The sequence below is a fragment of the Anopheles arabiensis genome, chromosome 3 (assembly GCF_016920715.1).
Source record: "Anopheles arabiensis isolate DONGOLA chromosome 3, AaraD3, whole genome shotgun sequence".
Lineage (NCBI taxonomy): Eukaryota > Metazoa > Arthropoda > Insecta > Diptera > Culicidae > Anopheles > Anopheles arabiensis.
The window spans coordinates 90,264,200-90,283,094 of record NC_053518.1 but is presented as its reverse complement, the minus strand read 5'-3'; the positions used below and the strand labels follow the sequence as shown (position 1 = coordinate 90,283,094).

General features: G+C 48.2%; 1 protein-coding gene across 5 annotated transcripts in view; it reads right to left on the bottom strand.

Annotated features, from left to right (window-relative positions):
* Positions 1–18,895, bottom strand: part of LOC120901792 — a 53,766-nt gene that overhangs the window by 12,502 nt on the left and 22,369 nt on the right. For all 5 annotated transcript variants that reach the window (XM_040310042.1, XM_040310043.1, XM_040310046.1 and 2 more), the window contains exon 4: positions 1,337–3,585. In XM_040310042.1, coding sequence (XP_040165976.1) covers positions 1,337–3,585 — 2,249 coding nt within the window. The remainder of the gene's footprint in view (positions 1–1,336; positions 3,586–18,895) is intronic.

The following is an 18,895-nucleotide window of genomic DNA, read 5'->3' as shown; positions in this document are numbered from 1 at the left end:
GCAGCAATAAATTCAAGCCCACCGGACCTGTCGTCGGCAAAAAACTTTGAAATTATGATACGGTCCGTGCTGCGTGGAGTGCACGTTTGTGCGGGAAAGAATAAAACAACAACCGGGGGGGGGGGGGAGCAAACCTGTGCCAGGTCACGCAGATGCCCCCAAGTGAAGCGGAGTTTTTGGGCTGCAAGAAAGCTGGCCAGAATCGAGAGTGTCGTCGTATTAACATTTTAAATGTTTTCAACCATAAACGAACAGGCCCCAATTCCCAGCTACGTAGCGAGCGCGACCCGTCCAAGAGACTCACCACCGGTCTCACCTTCTAATAATTACTCGGGTCACGTGTAGGAGTCGGTTCGCTACGTTGCCTTGGCTTTGATCAGTTCCGACTTTTCCGGCCGTTAGCACATCGAAGCACGGGAAGCTCGGAGCAAGCTGCAAACAAGCCCGCAGCAACTCAGCGGGTGTTGATGATTCGATAGAGAACACCGTCCAGCTCGGGTCGCCGATGGGAGTGGGCGTGAAACTAATCACTTCCCTTCGCTGCCCTGTGGCGATTGTTCGTCCATAGAGAGAATCCCCCTTGCGCATTGGTTTTAGTGAGTATTGTTCTAAGCGAGGGCGAGGGAGATCCATCCACTGTTACACAGTCGGGCACATGATTAGCATAATAATGTTTACAATCATATAATACAATCAACGGAGAGAACGGTGCGTTCTTCGAGTCTCGGCGGACGAAAGTGGTGGGAAAAATACGGCGTAACGGAACGCGACCTGTTACCGGGAAGTGAGTCCAATTAAAGTGTGTGCTACATCATTTGTCGTACACTTCAACAACACTCGCTTACAACACAATCAGCTGATCTGACCCCCCGGTCCATGAGGTGTACTCAACACGGAACTCGAGTAGCTCAGACTGGAAGTAGCTCTAGCTACGATAACAGCAAAAGTGACACATTAAGATGCTCTTGACCGGCTTGTTCTACCTTCTTAACGTCTCTGTTTGTCAGACTAGACTTTCTATTTTGGAATTTCCGGCGTTGGTTCATAAATCATCAACCCCAGACAGTAACGATTGAAGATTCACTTCAATTTTGGTTTGAGGATTATTCATCCATAAGACATAAATAAGCACTAAATTCGTCATCCAATGGATGCAAAGTACGACACAACTGAATGACTTCTACATGACAAATCATACTTTCCAAACACGAACACCAGTGAAAGACCTATTCAATTCCCTCACCAGCACTCCCACCAGTGCAGCAGCAAACCTGAAGAACCGTTCCCAAGTTCCCAACGCATCGTGCAAAGGTCGTACAAACGTGCTCTTACTCACCTGTTTGGATTTCCGGTCACGTTCATGCGTAGTTTCCGTCTTTGATTGCTGCTGCTGTTGCTGCTGCTGTTCTCGCCGGTTGCAACTGCTCAGCTGCGTCAGCTTCTGTATCGTCGACTGTTTACTAACATTCCCACCGAAGCTGACGCCAGCACTGCCCGCACCGACTGCCTTATCGGTTCCGGTCGGACGCGCCACGGAAGCAGAAGTCACCGACCCATCCTCGGCACCATTTTTGGGCGCACTGCCGGGGACGACAACGAGCGATTTACCGTTCGGCTTGCGGGTACTGGCACCGTCAGCCACCGCCGCCGCCGCCTTATCACTCCCAAGCCCACCGAGCCCGTGCTGATGCATCATCCGGTTTAGCCGGCCAAACAGACCGATCGATTCCCGCTTGGAGGCTTTGTCGGCCCCCAGGGATGGTGTGGCGGCGGCGGCGGTTGCCTTCTTTACCGGCGACAGGTTTATCTTGATGTTTTTCAACGGCGAGTGGCTGCGGGGCCGTATCTTGCGCGCGTCCGACACCTTCTTCACAACGGCCACCGGCGTCGTGGCGGATGACGGGACGGGACTGCCACCGGAGGACACTTTTGACGGGCGCAATCGACTTAGGTTCATGTTTTCTACCCGCTCGCGCAAACTCACGCGCCCTCCGATGGAGAAGTTCGGTTTGGCGGCAGTGGTGGCGGTGACTTCTTCGGTGGTGGTCCGATCCGGCTTTGACCGCTCCTTGGTGGCGGGCGGCTCCGGTTCGGACGACTGTTTCTTTGGTGTGCCTTTGGTGTCGAGCGAGTGTCGATGCGATTCCAGTTTCTGCAACGCCGCATTGAAGTCTATGCTGCGGTACCAGGTCTTGGTGCGTTCCTTGCGCGGGCTGGGACTGTGATCGGTCGAGCGGAGGGTAACCTTCTTTACGGCCACCGTTTCTGCTAGCATCGTTTCACTAATGTAAGGCAGACTGACTGGGCCTTCCTCCTCATCCGCGTGCCGATCGGACGCCAAACCATCCCGTTGGTCCTCCTCGTCCAGAAAGGGAGCCGTTATTGGGCCGTTACCTTCCTCCTCTTCGCTGTAGCGCGTCGTCACACCACGATGGGGCGTCCGTTCACTAACCAGCGGCGAGGGCACATAGAACGTGGGTTTGGTCGGTGTTGCCTGCACGCCGGAAGCTGTCCCGGGTGTTCCCGGTACCTGGAACACCTCCTGCACCGACAGCGCTCTCCGTTTGCGCAATCCCGCATGTATCCGGTTGAACTTACTCCTCAACAGCTGCTGCACCTCATGTATTGAAGACTTCTGGCCCGGCAGACGCATCGACGCCGACTTGAACGTCTTCAGACTCGGCAGCTTGATCTCTTTTGCGACCTTTATCCCACCATTGCTCTCCTGCGCTGGCTCACTGCCAGCCTGCACTGGTCGCTTCACGTCCGACAGCTCGTCGTAGTACTGCAGCTTCTCGGTGCGGAAGATCCGGGGCGGCGGCGGTGCCATGTTGTCGCACATGTTCTCGTACCGCTGCACGTTGTACTCCCAGTCGATGCTGTGCGCGCTGCGCCGCTGGGGCGGATTCACGTGGATGCGATGTGCGTACGTCTGGTGCGCACCTAGACGCCACAGCTTGACATCGCTCGGTTCGTGCGGAAAGTGCTGCCAGTACTCGTCCGCCGGTATGGCTGGCGGTGCCCCGATCGTGGAGGAGGATGAGGCCGATGCGGACGAGGAGCTTGAGTGTCGGAGCTCCCAGTTTTTGGGATCGTAGCCGGACGCAAGCGGTTGCGGACCGTCCAGCAGGTGACCGCCGGGCAGCGGATAGTCAACGAGCGGATGATGATGGAGCTGATGCTGCTGCTGTTGCTGCTGCTGATGATGATGCAGATGACTGTGGTGAAGATGATGGTGGTGGTGGTGGTGGTGGTTGTGGTGCGGATGGGTGGGACCTCGCGGTGGCAGATTGTGGTGGTGTGCTGGTAGATGTAACCCGTGGGGATGGTGATGATGCCCGTGGTACAGCGGATGATGATGGTGATGATGTTGGTGCGGTGACGGCTGGACCTTCGACGGGTTGGTGAGTGCGGCACGGGGCGTTACCGGCGAGCCGGTCGCAGTACTGATGATCTGATAGTGACCTGGATGCTCGGCCAAGATGAAGTTGGTGTCCGAATCGAGCGAGGCCGGCCCGGAGACTGACTTGAACGAGGCGCAGCGGCGTCGTAACTTGCTCCACTTCTGCAAGATGCCCGCGGAATCTGTCGGAATAGTCGAGGAATAAAACAACGAGCGTTATTATTGAAATTAATTGACACGCCCGCTCCCGCTTCTCCCTTCTCTTACACACAGCACACGCTCTCTTTCGCCTCTTAGATGTGTCTGCGTTACGCTTGCGTTTTCTTCGCCCCTTTTCAGACGCTCTCGGGAGACACAAACCGCCAAGATACACAGATTCAAGCGCGCACACCCTAGCCCTTTCGAGATGTGAATATGACTGACTTTATTTGTTTGAATTCCATGTGAACCACCCAAGCTTCATCGTCTCAAACGACAAACCCACACATCCATCCGGCAATGTTTGTGTGAAAGAGAGAGAGAGGAGGGCAAAAACGCATCCGTCCCTATTAGAATGCTTCTAGAGGTGCATGTGCATCTCACAGTGGCGAAGGGCGATGCCTTTGTCGACGCGCTGGGCGACGATGCACGCGGCGTCTCAAAGGCTGATGATGGTACGATAAATGATTTGTTGCTTTATTAACTGATGACTTGGGCGAATCGAGGAGGGCACTCACAGCAATTGCACTCAGCCCGATCACCAATGCACGAATCGAGAGCTAAGTAGTTAATTAGATTCACTTCATTAAGCAAATACGATGAACAAATGCCGATCGATGACTCGATGCTACTTGACGTGTGTTGGAGAGCAGCAAGAAGCAGCTGCTCAAGCCGAAAAAAGGGCTGGGCTATTGCAATTGCGTCGGTGGACTTATGCCCGAACGTGGCCAAAAATGGTTCGCTGCAGCATCGCCGAACGCAACGCCTGGGCTTGGGCGAATATCAGGGCCATCATTTTGCGTGGAACGGGTACACGGGTGCGCTAGTCATAATTACATTTAATTCTAACACGCAGAGCACTACCGACCGGAGCCTCGGTCCGTAGGCTGCACAGATGGTTGAGAGGGTGCTTTTAATTGGTGGTTGCAGTGAGGGTCAAATGACAGGGAAAAATAGACAGCATAGACATTCCAAAAAGTCTGGTGCAGGTGCAAACTGGGGTAAGCCTACGCGAAAAGCAACAGTGTGCAGGTGGAAGGTCGTAGAAGGCTTTTGGGGGCTAGTTGAGCTAGTCGTTCCTTTGTAATATTATTGTAATTTACAAAACTCTTTGCCCGAAGGCTAAAACTGTTCCGGCATATTGTGTTTGGTGCGTACTTTGAAAAGTTCATATCAATCTTAGATATTGGAACATTCATGTAATCTTCCCGTTGACTTTCAAGATGTCATCTTGTGCTTTAACACCTAATTCTGACTGACTTCTGGTCAATATTTATGGTAATTATGTGCCATGATTGAAGCTTTTGCTTTGATTTCCTCTATATGCCTTTACCAATACGCAAAGCCTTAAACCGTACAACCTCCGCACACCACCGCCAACATCAACATCACCGACAGTCGTGAACGTGCCGAGTGTATGATTAGTCACCTTAATTACCAAAGCATCTCACACACTACGCACCGGTACCTATATCAAGGTGCAACCGCAAACCAGTCTCTAATGCCTAAAGACTTCGTGCGTTAAAGTCGTGATCCTGCGCGTGCAGACGCGTTGTCTACAACGGCTCTTACCGGTGACATTGGGACGAAACGATCGCGAACCACACGACCAGCACTCCAAATCAACACCACACCAAGTGCAAAATCCACTTGCCAGACCGAGAGACACTATCGCTGTCGGGGTACTGCGGGCAAGAATGCACTTCTCAAGCGCACTCCTATTGCCGGCACGATGGGTAACAATACAATGAGCAAACAAATAAGCAAATACAAGCACACACACACACACACAGAGAGTGCTACGTGCATACACTCTGAACAATTTACAGATCAATCAGGTCGTGGGCATGCATTTGCGACGGAGATTGGGTTTGTGATTTTTTGTTACTTCCCTCGCCTCCCAGACGACCACGCAATTTGCATAAATTACCGCCGATTGGCGCTGGACGAGGTTAATAGTGTGTTCGGTTCGGAGGGCTCTTGAGGAAGATGAACTGTTGCAAGCTAGGTGCTGGTGAATATTTACACTACACTGATACCTCCTTCCCGATCCTCGACTGTCCGACATTAGGTTCATGTTTTTGATAAAAGCGCCCCGTCAGCTCTTTCGACGGAAAGCAGGACGGACGTGCTGTTTATGTTTACTGGCTTTCGCAGTTCGCAATAATTTGCGCCAAGTGTGCATATCTTGCGAAGATGATGATGATGATGCTGATCGCCATTGGTGCAATGAAGTACCCGAGTATCATCTTGCGTACAGACAGATTGACTTAAGTGGATAATAGTGTGCGGAATGCCTTGCGCAATAACTGCAATCCGACGTTTAGGGGAAGTAGGCACGAGGCCGTCCAGAAGTTTATTGTGGGATTTGAACGAACGCCCTTCTCAAGCTAAATTTTTTTCATAAATCTTACCAAAGTCCAAAAAAGGCCAACATCCTCTGCAAAATCGCTTAATCTACACAACAGATCCAGGAACTCGTAAACGTCGTCACAGAGAGTTACTTATGCACGCCATAACAGAGGGCGAGTCTCAGTTTGAACTTGAAAAGTTCAAACTAAAACCTGTCTCCAGAGCCACTAACTTCCATGCTTTTGACACCTCGCTCGGACGGTTAAAACAGTACCCGTTCGTTGTTCTGATTCTCATGCAGGCACGATAAGCATCGCTTGCTCGCTCAGTCGGTATCTTCCGGCAGCAATTGTTTAGCACAGTGGAGTTAAAAGATGCTCCTCAAAACGCGATTTTTTGGCACTAGACCAACTAGAGAGGAGGTGTTCGCGAAACTGACTAGATCTCGGTTAAAGTTAGCGCCATTTGAAGCGGACATGGACAACAGTTTATGTTTTTTTTTCGAGATCTGTTTCATTTCCGTTGGATGCTTCTGCTTTGTGTCTGACTCATAACCAGCTGTACCGTTGGTCTTCATCAGCTGCTACCGCGGCTTTACTGACACCATGCGCCCTCCAAAAAAGGGAAAGACGCTAATGCGTCCACAGAGGCTTGTGAACAAAATCGGTGACAGTTGTTCTTGGTGTCTCACAGCGTTGCCGAACAAGCTGGACGCTTTCCCGACCACGTCCAAATAATGAAACCATTTTCGCTGCACTGCTCGACCTCATTTCTTTGATTTCGCACCTTTCGGGATCTCTCTCTCGCTGTTTTATTTGGTTTTTATTTTAATTTCAAGACAACGAAACTAAAAGCGATGCGGGACACAACCAATCGCGAGGATCTTGGAAGCGGTCGCAATTAAGCGCTAAGTTGCAATTACCCTAAAAACGAAAAGACGCCGGCTCTGTTCTAGCCGTATCTGATTAGCCTGAATAACACAGTCCTGTTGATGGCCAGTTTTTCCTTCCTTGCCCTGCGCTGTGCGGTGCTCTTCTCAGAACAGAATCGGGGTCGTCGCTGCTGTCGCTTTGATGCTTTGGGTCCGTCCGTCCCGTCCGGAAGTACCCGTCAAAAATGAGGCTTTATTTTGATCGGCTCTTCTAAAAGCCTCCCCTACTGCTGCGACTGCTGCACGGCAAACGTAAACAAAACATGCGTAATGCAGCGTATGCGAGAGCTGATGATGATGACGACGATGAAACAAACATCCCAACAGCTGTTGGCAGGGATACTGCGCAGGATACGCACTCTTTGATCAGTTGCTCTAGGTGAGAAGTGCAATTAAGCGTGCGATGCGTATCGAACGCGCAGGCGCACTCATATCGCAAAGGGGAATATGGAATCCCTTTCGACAAGGGACGCACCGCCGCTCCGCTAATGGGGTGCGGCATGTAACACGCGTTTTCAGGCTTTGTTTTCGGCATGGTTTCCCCGTCCGTGACCTTCAATCGTGGCGTTTGGCTTTGTGGAGGGGACCAACCGACGCGTCTGATGCGACCTAGTCTTCAGTTCCACGGGATGATGTGTGCAGCTCTAGGGCGTCACCCTCCCTCTCCCTCTCTCCTTGTATGTATCTCTAAAACATAGTGCGCACAGCTGCAGCTGCCCAGAACCGGAATCGGACACACTTGGGGTAACGTGCATGTTTTTATTTTCCTCCCCGTGGACTGATTGCACCGCACCGTACTGTTTACGATTCGTGCTCATGGGATAAAGTCGCGATTATGATTATTTTTTCGGCAACATAATGCGCATGGAATTACATGTTCGCACCGAGAGGGCACAGGCGAGGGAAAATAGGTGTGCACGGTCCCATGCGTTCCTCCGGGGATGGATGGTTTGCAATTAAATTTTGATTTCGACAACGATTGCGACTGCGTTTGTTGCTTTTATGTTGCGATAGTATCACCCCTAAGGCGGTGTTTTTTTTTTTCGTTTTTCCTCCGAATGGTTTCCTAAACGTTTCTGTATCAATTGCACTGCACAGGAAATTGCTGTGTGGACGGATCCCGTTGGTGACCGTTAATTTTGTGAAGTGCATTTTCGGTACCGGAATAGTAGTAATTGCGAAAAATAGGAAAAAGGGCAAGCACGTCCCTGTGCGAAGGGTCATTTTTGGCGATTTATGGCAAGCGAGAAGTAGGGAGTGTACGGAACCGGCCGTTCTAGATGACTGCCCACCGTTTAGCTTGGTTGTTGTTTAGCTGATTAAATTTTATTGTTGCATGCCGAACGAAACGAATTGTTGCGGTTTGTGCGGTGGGAATTGATGTGTGGGCTGCAATTACGGAGGTGGGAATTGGCAAACGATAATAAAACATATGGCCAACGAGGGGCGATGCTCTACCGATGCTCTTTTAGCTGAGCATTGGCTGAAGACATTGTTCTTAATTGGTTTTGAGGTTTTCGGGAAATTTATTGTCTTATCTTCGTTTGAAGTACGAAAGAAACTAAATTTAAGTGAAGAATTAGGTACACTATTTAAAACAAAAAAAGAGCGAAATGTCACTGGTTAAGTTGTTTCCGTTTACCCAAAAACCTCACCTCCTAACAAACAAGCCAAAACAAAGTTTACAATCAAGCCTCGCCAACTCGCCCGCAGTTGTAGTTATAAATCAAATATTTTGAGATGTTACATTGAAAACACAAACAGGTTTCACCTTTGCTTGGTGTGTATGTGTGTGTTTTTTTACGTAAACGGCGTTTCGTGAAAGACAAACGAAATCTTACCGCACCGAGCCGTGGTCGCTGAGCGGGCGAACGTTGAACTTCGTTGCAGAAGAACGGGTGAAATTAGCAAACATCGTATCAGCGATCGTAACACACTAAACATCACACTGACCTTGACATTTTGTGCTACCAGAGAGTTTGTATCAGCTCGTACCGGGTGCATTTCGACCGTTGTGGCTCAAAATTTCTGACAGTATTTAATGACCATATCTTAACGAAGAAGAACTCCACTGTGCAAAGCAAAAGACGTATCGGTCGTTCGGTAGGGCGGCAAGAAGCCTGAAACCTGATTGTGATAGGATCGCGCGTAAGGATTGCCCGAGGCACGATCGTTTATCAAAACCAACAAATCAAGAAACACCTTTAAAGTCGATTCAAGTTGAGCCTTTACAACGGTGCTGCGCAAAGACAGGAAACCGTTGGGCAAGACTTCACTCTGTGACTCCTAACAAAAGCCTCTTGCTTCTGACGGAGCGATAAAAGTATTTACGGTGGATTTTGGGCAACCTTAATCCAGCTAGGACATGGAATTAATCGGCTTAAAGACGAAGAATATGCCCGAAAACATTGAAACTCAAACACATTACCGTCACACCTACAGGATCGTTGATCGTTTGCTTGTTTTCTTTGGTTTCTTGGAGTCAGAGTAGTGAGTGGGCTTTTCGCACCATCATTAACAACAAAATCCCAACAACAAAAAAGGGTTACCAAGCAAGCCTCTTATTGTGTTCTAACACCCAAATCGTCACCGGAGTCGTCATCAACTACAAATTGTAGGATTCCATAACATCAAACATCCCTAGGGCGTGCCCCATGCTGTGACTGATGCGTGGATGCCAAACCGAAAGGGTGATCCAAAATGCAAAACCAATCTTACATGCTCCGCTACCCTCACTCTATCGCACGTCTGCCTTCAAAGTGTGTGCTATTCCTCCGGGCACCAAGGAATCACATACCGTGAAGGTATCACCAAAGATCGAACTGCAGTAACTCACCGCCGAGCATCATCTCATGAATATGTATCAGGAGAGTGGAACACGCGACGACTGTATTCACCCCTAATGCTGTCGGCCGTCGTGAGGGTCTTGTCAGAAATGCGTCCTGACGGACTGGCTGACTGACTGACTGAGGGCTTGTGGACGAACGGCTGGCAGTGATGCCATAGACCAACAACTCCCTCCACCACCCAACATAGCCAAGATCTTGAGCTGATTGCTCGTGGTGTCGCGACTAATCATCGTGCGTGCTCACCGGGGGGCTTACAAATTACGCAAATCGAATTTCGAATGAGCCACGGTAGTTGAAACCACGCGGTCAAACGATAGCTTAAAGATGCGGCGCTGTCATTTGCTTGCAACACATCGCTTCTTGCACACTAACCATCCCCCTTCTAGTACTTAAAGTGAAAGAACGTCCCCGAAGTTGGGTGTACTGAAATGGAACGAACAGTGTCACAATTTCCTTACACTCGGTCGCTTATCAAGGCAAACTCACGCGCACAGATCGGAGTTGCGAAATTCGATCACTCGGCGTTGTCGAAAGTCGTCCGAACGAACAGGAAAGTCCACCGAAAAAGTAATAACAGCCACCCGGGGGTTGACAACGATCAATAACCCACCGTTTGACCTACTTGCTCATGGGGACGCTCGTACGGCAGACCCCCACTTACCTGGAGGTCACAAAGTTTGTGCAAATTTTTGCACACAATCTTCCAAACCGCTCCAAACCGCGCTCCGTGAACACATCTGCTAACACCACCACCGCTGTTGTCCCTGTCGACCAAGTGTTTTACTTTCGCCTCAAGTTTCTTCGTCCGCCCAGCGTATATACGCAGATGATTACAGCGCAGCGCAACACAAAAGGAACAGCGGTCTGCCGGCCATTAATTGCAATGCAATCAATCTTATTAATGTTATTGCCGACGAGCGCAACCTGAACTTTGGGGTTGGTTTTTTCAGGAGGGGGGGGGGAGTTCCCTTTTCCTAGCGGGTCCAATGTTTATCAAGTTGTAGGACACGACGTTTCCTTTTTACCAGCCTGAGATACCGCGGGCGACTGCGTCACGTCGATGGCCGGAGCGTATCAACAACGAAATTTATTGGATCGGGCATCCTGACAGCTCGGGGAGCCCTGGGCGGTGGTGATTTCTGAGCTGGCAACAGTTTTACATTGTCCCCGAGCTATTCGGTATCAAGAGTTATGTCCAAAAGAGAAGGCACGCGGAGAAGGCTCCACGATAAGATTTGAAGAACTAGAGGAAGATGTGAAGTTCAGCAGTTCAGCAATGTGACGACTTGATATGAGATCTTATAAGACCTAATTTTAACGAACCTTTGACTGTCTAGTTTGTGTTTTTGTGTTCTTGAGGGGCAGTTGACACCAAATCTGGAACACCAAACAGATTTCGTCAGCGATAAACAGTGCAACCTCCGGACTAGCCCTGCATATACGTACAGAAACGTGCGTCGTGGCGCACCAGACAGTACGGCAGGTTGTGCATGTACACACATTCAGTAGCCAAAATAAACATTAAACAAATGTCGGGATGGCGCTCGGACTGCCACTGCCCGGTAGGTGCAAAATATACTGTTACCTTCAACAGGCCGTAAAGAATGTCTAGCAGTCGTTACGCCGTCGTAAAGCTGAAGATGACAGCGCGTGTTCCTCATGGACAAACATAAGCTCAGAAACAACACAAACGCACGCACAATTGAGACGTCGGTAGGTCGCAGCACAAGAAGGAGGAACAACAGGCAACAACCAACAACAGAAAAAAACGGAACAATCAGTTGTGTTGCGCATAACATAAACAACCCGGATCGACCGAGTTTGGTGAAGTAACATAGCCCCGGCGAACATCACAGTCGTAACGCATGTGTGGGGCAGTAATGGCACGGGTGGACACAGCCACACCAACATTGCGCGGTTTACCACCGGTATGGTAATTTTAAACGACCACCGGGAGTTGCTTTCCAACTGCCCCGTAATGAGAAATTACCGTAGGCCACAACATTCCAATCTGAGTTGTGGTTCTCTCCCCTTTGCTTTAGGTGGAGAAAAGTTGGAAAATAATCGTCAAACGCGATTGATTATCGATTCGATACACTTTTCGCACTTTTGCGGAACGAGTTGCGAATATAAATGAACATTCAATGCCAACATTTCTTAAAATGGTTGCTAACCAAAATGTTTTACTCAAGGCTTTACCCAACTTCACTACCCAACGTGTAGCGAATATCCACACTCAACTTAATTGCTTTAAAACACCCTCAAAGCCTCGTTTCCCTTAAGCCACCCTGCATATGATTGCCGAACAATCTCAAGACACTCTTGAAGCCTTTCAAATTGTTTTGACAATTTCGTACGTCCCTGAGTCGAAATCAACATCGATACAAATGGATTAAAAGCTGAAGAAAAAATACATTCCACTTACAGCCGACACCTGACTGGCTTCCTATACAGCACTTTAGCTACACGACCTTCTTAACAGGTAGTTTCCCTCCAATGTCGCTTTTTTAACATCAATAAATCCCTTAAATAAATACACTTTTACCAAAAACTGTATTCCACTGTGCGCCTCACTGGCGTGACCTTCCTGGACAGTTGTTTATTTTTACAACACACACTACTTTTCCTTCCATCCTTTTGGCAAACCACCCCGCGAACGCGTGTACACAGACCTAGAAGGTGTCTGTGATGATTGTTTTCCAATCGAACCAATCAAACCGGAAACACATTCACCCTGCAACTTCCTTTCCTCCGTGAAGGGCTCTGCAACAACCGATAGAAAAGGGTCACACGTGCACACCGACACACCACACCATATACGAACCTAGTTGCGGTTTGCTGGACGTGATATTTATAGCACTATCTTCTCGTTTTCACAGACGAGGCACGCGCGCGCAGGGTTCACTTTCAGTTTCGCACCCAACACAACACACCGATCCGATCCGGGGTCTTCTCCTACCAGCTGCTCGTTCGCGGTTCGGCCATCTACTGGACTACGTGCGACGACATACCATCTAACCTACTGACCTCTGCTGCTGCTGCAGTGTGAGCCATTCGGCCCCAAAATATGACAACCTCCGATTTGACCGACTCAAAACCACCAACCGCAGCAGCCGTGGACCGTGTGTGTTTAGATACGCACGAGAGAGAGACAGCAACAACAAAAAGTGCAACCCACCCAATTACAGTCGACACTGAGGCCCGCCACGCTGAGGTGCCAAATCGTTCCCATCCAACCGAAACCGAATCTTGTGCAGGTTTGCTATCGGTCATTTCGGTGGACCGGAGGCTTCTCCTTCACCGCAAAGTGGCCTTCTCCGTTTGAATTGCCCCGGCCGAGCACGCGCGAACCATACCATACTGCGTGCTACAATTTCCGGTCAAGCAACCGATTGCGCTGTCCACCTCCAACGGTAGAGGCATCATCTTCACTGCAGGTGGTGCCATTACGCAACCGGTCCCGAAACGATTTCCGACACCAAAACAACAACCAACAAAAACAAAAACTGCCCATTTCATCTCTAAACCCCTGAAGTGAGACGGTCGGACACATCGGAGCTCTTGATCAGCAACTTCTTGAAGAAGAAAAGTGGTGGGGGTTTTGTTTTATTTTACGCAAAGCCGGTAAAGATCAGCACGGGGGCGATGTTCCGGTTCGATGCGAATCAATGTAGCACCGCGGAGTCGTGTTCCAGTACCGTTTTATTGCCTGTTTTCATGCTCCCGGCAGGTGCAATTCACTGCCACAGATCCGCTGATCTGTGAGCATCTCGTCTGCCATGGGAGGTCTCGCGTTTTATTGAATGAATCTGTTTGTGGGCTGTTTTTGTGAAGCTAACCATAACCAAATGACCCTGATGGGTTTGCGAAATTTCAGCAACAAGCTTAAGTCAGGCTGTGACATGATATGGTGCATCTGGTGCCATTGATGTAAAGATCGCTAGTGTATCAAGTTACTTCTCTCTATTGCCAAACTTTTGCATCCGCTGGCCGGCGCAATGGAGCCGGCGGTCGCGCAAAGCTGATTAATTAAAACCAGCAGCTATGTGGACACACATACACATATCAATGTAGTAGCTAGTGAGCGGGCAATTAAGGTTATGTGCGCATGTCGGTAACATGTTTCGCGGCGCGATATGAGACCACCGGTAAGAGATGTTTTCTAAAAGGTTTGCTTTTTATGTGCATAATATTTCTATTATCGTCTCAAGCTAGACGCTCTAACGAGATTTAATTAATGTTACATCGTGAGCTAACAAGGTTAGTGGAGGTCAACCATGTTGTCTAAGGTATGAGGAGTTTGATGTGTGTTGTTAAGTGCTACTGCATTATTGAAGAAACCCTGAGATCCTGAGCTCTTCAAGGTACACAACAACACCTGTGATTAAAACGCTCTCAAATCTCCGGATAACTCTCTCAAGTTTGGATACAGAAATAAATTCAAAATCTATCAAAGCGATCAAATCGTTTGATCTATCCCGCTATGGACTCCAACGAAACAAGGATCAGCTCCTCCTTCAACCACACACACGTAACGGCCATTCTAAAACCCAAATGATAGGCTCTCGCTCCGCTCAAAACCTGCATTATAGACAAATCTCCCCACCCGTTTCTCGACTGCAGCCAACGACACAATCAAGCGGTACACAATAATTAATTCTATTAGCCCTGCCGATATCGGGACACACCGTGGGATCGGAAAGCCTGGGCATGGCTCCGATTGCACGCACCGCATCGCTCACCCGGATGCAGGATGAAAAGGACAATGCGGTAGCCTCAATCAGGAATGAGGCCTTTTTTGTATGCAGTGTGCATTAAAGGAGGGCAATACAGCGTTTCCTTTTGCTCTGCGACACGTACATCGAATCTTGGAATACAGTTTTTTGTTCGTATCGACACCTGAAGCTGTAACACGAAAACTAGAAACCAAACCTGATCATCCCGAACGTCGATGAGGGTTCAACAAAAACCTAGCTGTGACCGTACGGTCACAGGAGAAAGAGAGCTTCCGTGTTCAGCACAAAAAAAAGATTGTGATTTAATTGCCCGCAGCGGGAGGCCCTTGCTACGTTATCGGTAGATTTGGGAACAGCTCTAAATGCATTCGATACGTTTGAGATTTTAATTGCTTGCTTTTGGAGTTCAAGAAAAAGAGAGAGAGGGAAGTGTACTTTTATTCAAGAAAAAACGGGGATAAAAAAGGACGTGCATGTGATCGAAAAGCGAAGGCATTAATGAAGAATTGAAGACGCTGAAGAGGTGCTGCTTTAACCTGCTGGATGATTGAGGTGTTGTAAAATGGTGAAGTGTAATCGACCATTACAGTCTTGGAAGCTTCTCTGGGAAAGGCTTCCAGGCAGTATACCTTCGCTCATGCCGCATTATCACTCAACAGTTAGGAGATTAGCGCAGCACAGTGCGACGGTTTTATTAATTTTAATTTACATAATCCTTCTACGAATACAGGCAATACACTTTTATTACCATTATTTCAGACCATGCAATGCCGACCGATCGACCGCAACTCCGCAACGAATCAGGAGGGATTAGCTCGATCTAATCGAGCGGACACGTAGACGTTTTATAACACTTTGAAGAGGGGTTGTCATAATCGTTTATCTGATTTTGGTAAAGAAAAATTACAACACAAGCCAGAGGACCCAAGACGCTACATAATTTGAGGGCAAAATATATGGCACGATTAAAAAAAACCCTTACCACGACTCTTTTTCTCGCTTGATTAAGGCGACTATTTAAGCGCAAAACTCGGGTCTCGCCCATACGTGTTGTGTTAGCAGGTGCCGTTTCTGCTGGGCGCACTGCCACACCGAAATGAGTGTATTTTCCTCCTTTCCTCAGCATTCTGTTTTTCCCTTCTTTTTTTTGCTTTATGACGGTACGACATCCAGAATAGGTAGGCCCTTTTCCTGCGGTTAGGGACCGTTCGATGGGACCGCGCTACCTGTTCGGGTGCTATCGCTGCCTAAGCTCCGGAGACCGGCGCGGCAAAAGAAATGCAGGTTTCTCACGCCGGATATATGGGTTGCATCAATGGCGGGAAGCCATCTAGAGCGAAGGGTTTGTTTTTTTTTTTTGCTGCTGCCGGTGGTTTGACGACGAATTATTGTTTTATTTTATGCTTCACATTAGCATAGGACAGAGCAAATGAAAACGCAACAAACGCCACAACAGGTTGATTTTCGTACGGGGAGAGACCGCACCGCATTGAAAGAGCCCGCATGTTGCAGGGTTGCAGCAAACGTAAACGTAACCACAACCTCATAGATTGGATCGTGGCTGAAATTAACCTGTCTATCCCCCCCGGTATTTGTTGGTAACAATGTACAAACGGCACAATTTATAAACCTTTTCGATGCTATCGGAGGAAGTGGTGAAAGTGTGCCTTTGTTTGCAGGAAAAAAGGAACAGAAAAAATAGTGAAACATTTGCCTGACAGGTTGTTTTAAAATTAAACCACTTTTTGATAACGTTTATAGCACACATCTTCATTTACAAGTCCGAAAAAAATGGTCAATTTCTTATTACTCTCCATCTGCCCAGCGGGGCGCTGTTTTGGTTCTATTTCCTGTGTCTGACATCATCCACCCATCCGGCAAGCCGCAAGCCTAGCGCTGATAAGAACTTCTTTTAAACATTTGTAAATAAAACTGTCGTAACGGTTACGCCCATGTGGAGTGTAAATTCAATTTAACGAATCGAGCTTGGTGTGCCAGTGAGTGTCTGGTATTATCACTGTTCGTCAAACACTGCCAAAGTCCCGGCCTTGGTGTTTCATAATTCTTTGCCACTTCCAATTCCAACAACGCAATTCCACCGAACAGAACAATCCAACGGCCTGGACAGAAGGAAGCAGACTAATCGTCTAATCAAGCTGCGTAACATGACTCCCCAAACGTATATAATCCGCCTTCCAGTATGTCCAGGACGCTCGGAATAGAGAACTACGAATTGCTTCAACTAACTATTCGATTTTTTTAACGTGTTTCTATCATGGTGTTACTTCTACCATACCCCATTCCAAAACTCCCCTTCAAAAGTGGGATGATATTGACGGTAAAGCAAACAGACACACGTCTAGCTTTACATGCTGGTGGCTCCAATGCAGCATATCTTATCAGCAGCTCCCTTCCCTTTCTTGGAGGCACTTTTCGGTGACGAAATTGCAGTGGGAAAAAGCGTCCCTTTATTTTCCATAGAAAAAAACCCGCTACGGGTTCAATAACACCGTTCATAGTTCACCGCGTAGCAACACAGCAAAAAACACGGGATGGGTTCACCGTTTACTTTCCGACCGCTGGAAGCCCGCCCAATAATTGTAGCGTGAAATGGGAAACCAATTTCGGGAAGTACTCTTCCTCCCGGACCTTAATACCCTCATGCGCCCGTTGCATCCCTATCAATCCCCATGTACATGTTGACACGTGTGCATGTGTCCAATTAACGATCGCTTCTCGGTCCATGAAACAAACACTAACCAATCGATTGACGTTTCAATACTTCCGGTCACTGATTAAGATTGTACATCGGGGCCCCATCGAAGAACAGAAATGAGAACGCTTCCAATCAACCCGGTGCAATGTCTGCTAGCGATTGGGGGTGTGTATGCTTTGTAAACATTCAATTAATGTGAGATGATACTTTCACAACACGAAACAGTCCCCTTTGCAGCAAAAGAACGTGGTAGTTGATTGTTTATAGAAAATTACCGTTTATCTTACCACATATCCGTTCCAGTTCTCGAAGCAATAGTGCGTTAAATTAAGTTTATGTATTGTTTTTTTTTTTTTGCAAGATGGAGAACAAAAAAACTGAACATCGCTTTCAAAGGTTGATAAGCAGCACTAGGTGCGTAATAACAACACCGCAAAAGGGTAATGTATGGAATCACGCGGCTTGTTATTACTCCATCCAGCTGGGTGTGTCATAATGTCTTGCTTGACTTTAATTAATCAAAATATCTACCAACATACACGACACCGGATCGTGTAAACGGCCGCTAATGGAAGCGTGTGCAGACGGGCAGTGTGCTGTCAATCATCCGAGCAAACGATACATACCTGAGAAAGAGAGAGAGAGAGAGAAAGTGAAAAGAATTTCATAAATTAGCTCCGTTTCATAAAGCACAATTTCAAACGCAAACAACAATAAGCAAGTGAAGAAGAGCGTGGCAAGAAAACCATTTAGCTGCGTGATAAATTACCGTGTTATGACATGCACAATTGACAGGAACGAGGACACTAAAACACGCACTCCGACGACATCTGTCAAAGTGTAGCTGGGTAGGGTGTCAATAATACAATTATTCATCCCGTACCTTAGCTGAGCCACAAGGGAAGGAAGGAACTTTTCGTTGCAATTCTTCTGTTTAAAGTGTTTCATATTTAAAACAAAACCATTAATCCGCCACCACGCTACCAGGCTTTGCTGAATGCGAATGCTGTTTGGTAGCAAAGATGCAAAAAATGGTTGGAAGCCACGCAATATATCATACTTAATTGAGGCTTAACTGTGTGCCCCGCCAGTCAGTAATGGACCGCCGTTGAAATTGCGCATTTTTACAACTCCTCTCCTTAGCGATTCGCCTGCTGCTGATGATCTCAGCGAGACATTTAAAATTCTCCCGAGAAGGCTCGTGACGAGATCCCGGGAACAGAGCGTCATGCAAAGTATTTCAGCACAGTACACACAGCGGGAACAGCAACACCTTCCCAATGATGCCATTCAAGTGCTTAATCGCTGCAAAGAATTATTACCGCAATGTATATGCGTATGACGAGTCATGATGCCAAGTCCCACAACGCCACGCGTGTCCTCTGTACGGAAGCGAATGATGTGGTATTAATAAACGCTGACGAACAGCGGGCGGAGAGCACCTGGCAGCTGGGATGGGTCGGATATATCCATACTCCGATTCCATAACGCCCCACACGGGAGAGGTTGGTTGGTTAATCCGTCTAAGATGACGCCGCGTACGATCCCCCTTGTATGGGCAAGACCGGCTCTGCTGCGGTAGGTTACAACATCACTCATCTCATCTGACCATTCGTTCTTCACGCTTTACCGAACATCGATTGATTGAAGCAGTGTGGAGACACACAACCACAAATATTTGGCGTGAGGATCATTGTAGAATAACTCAGC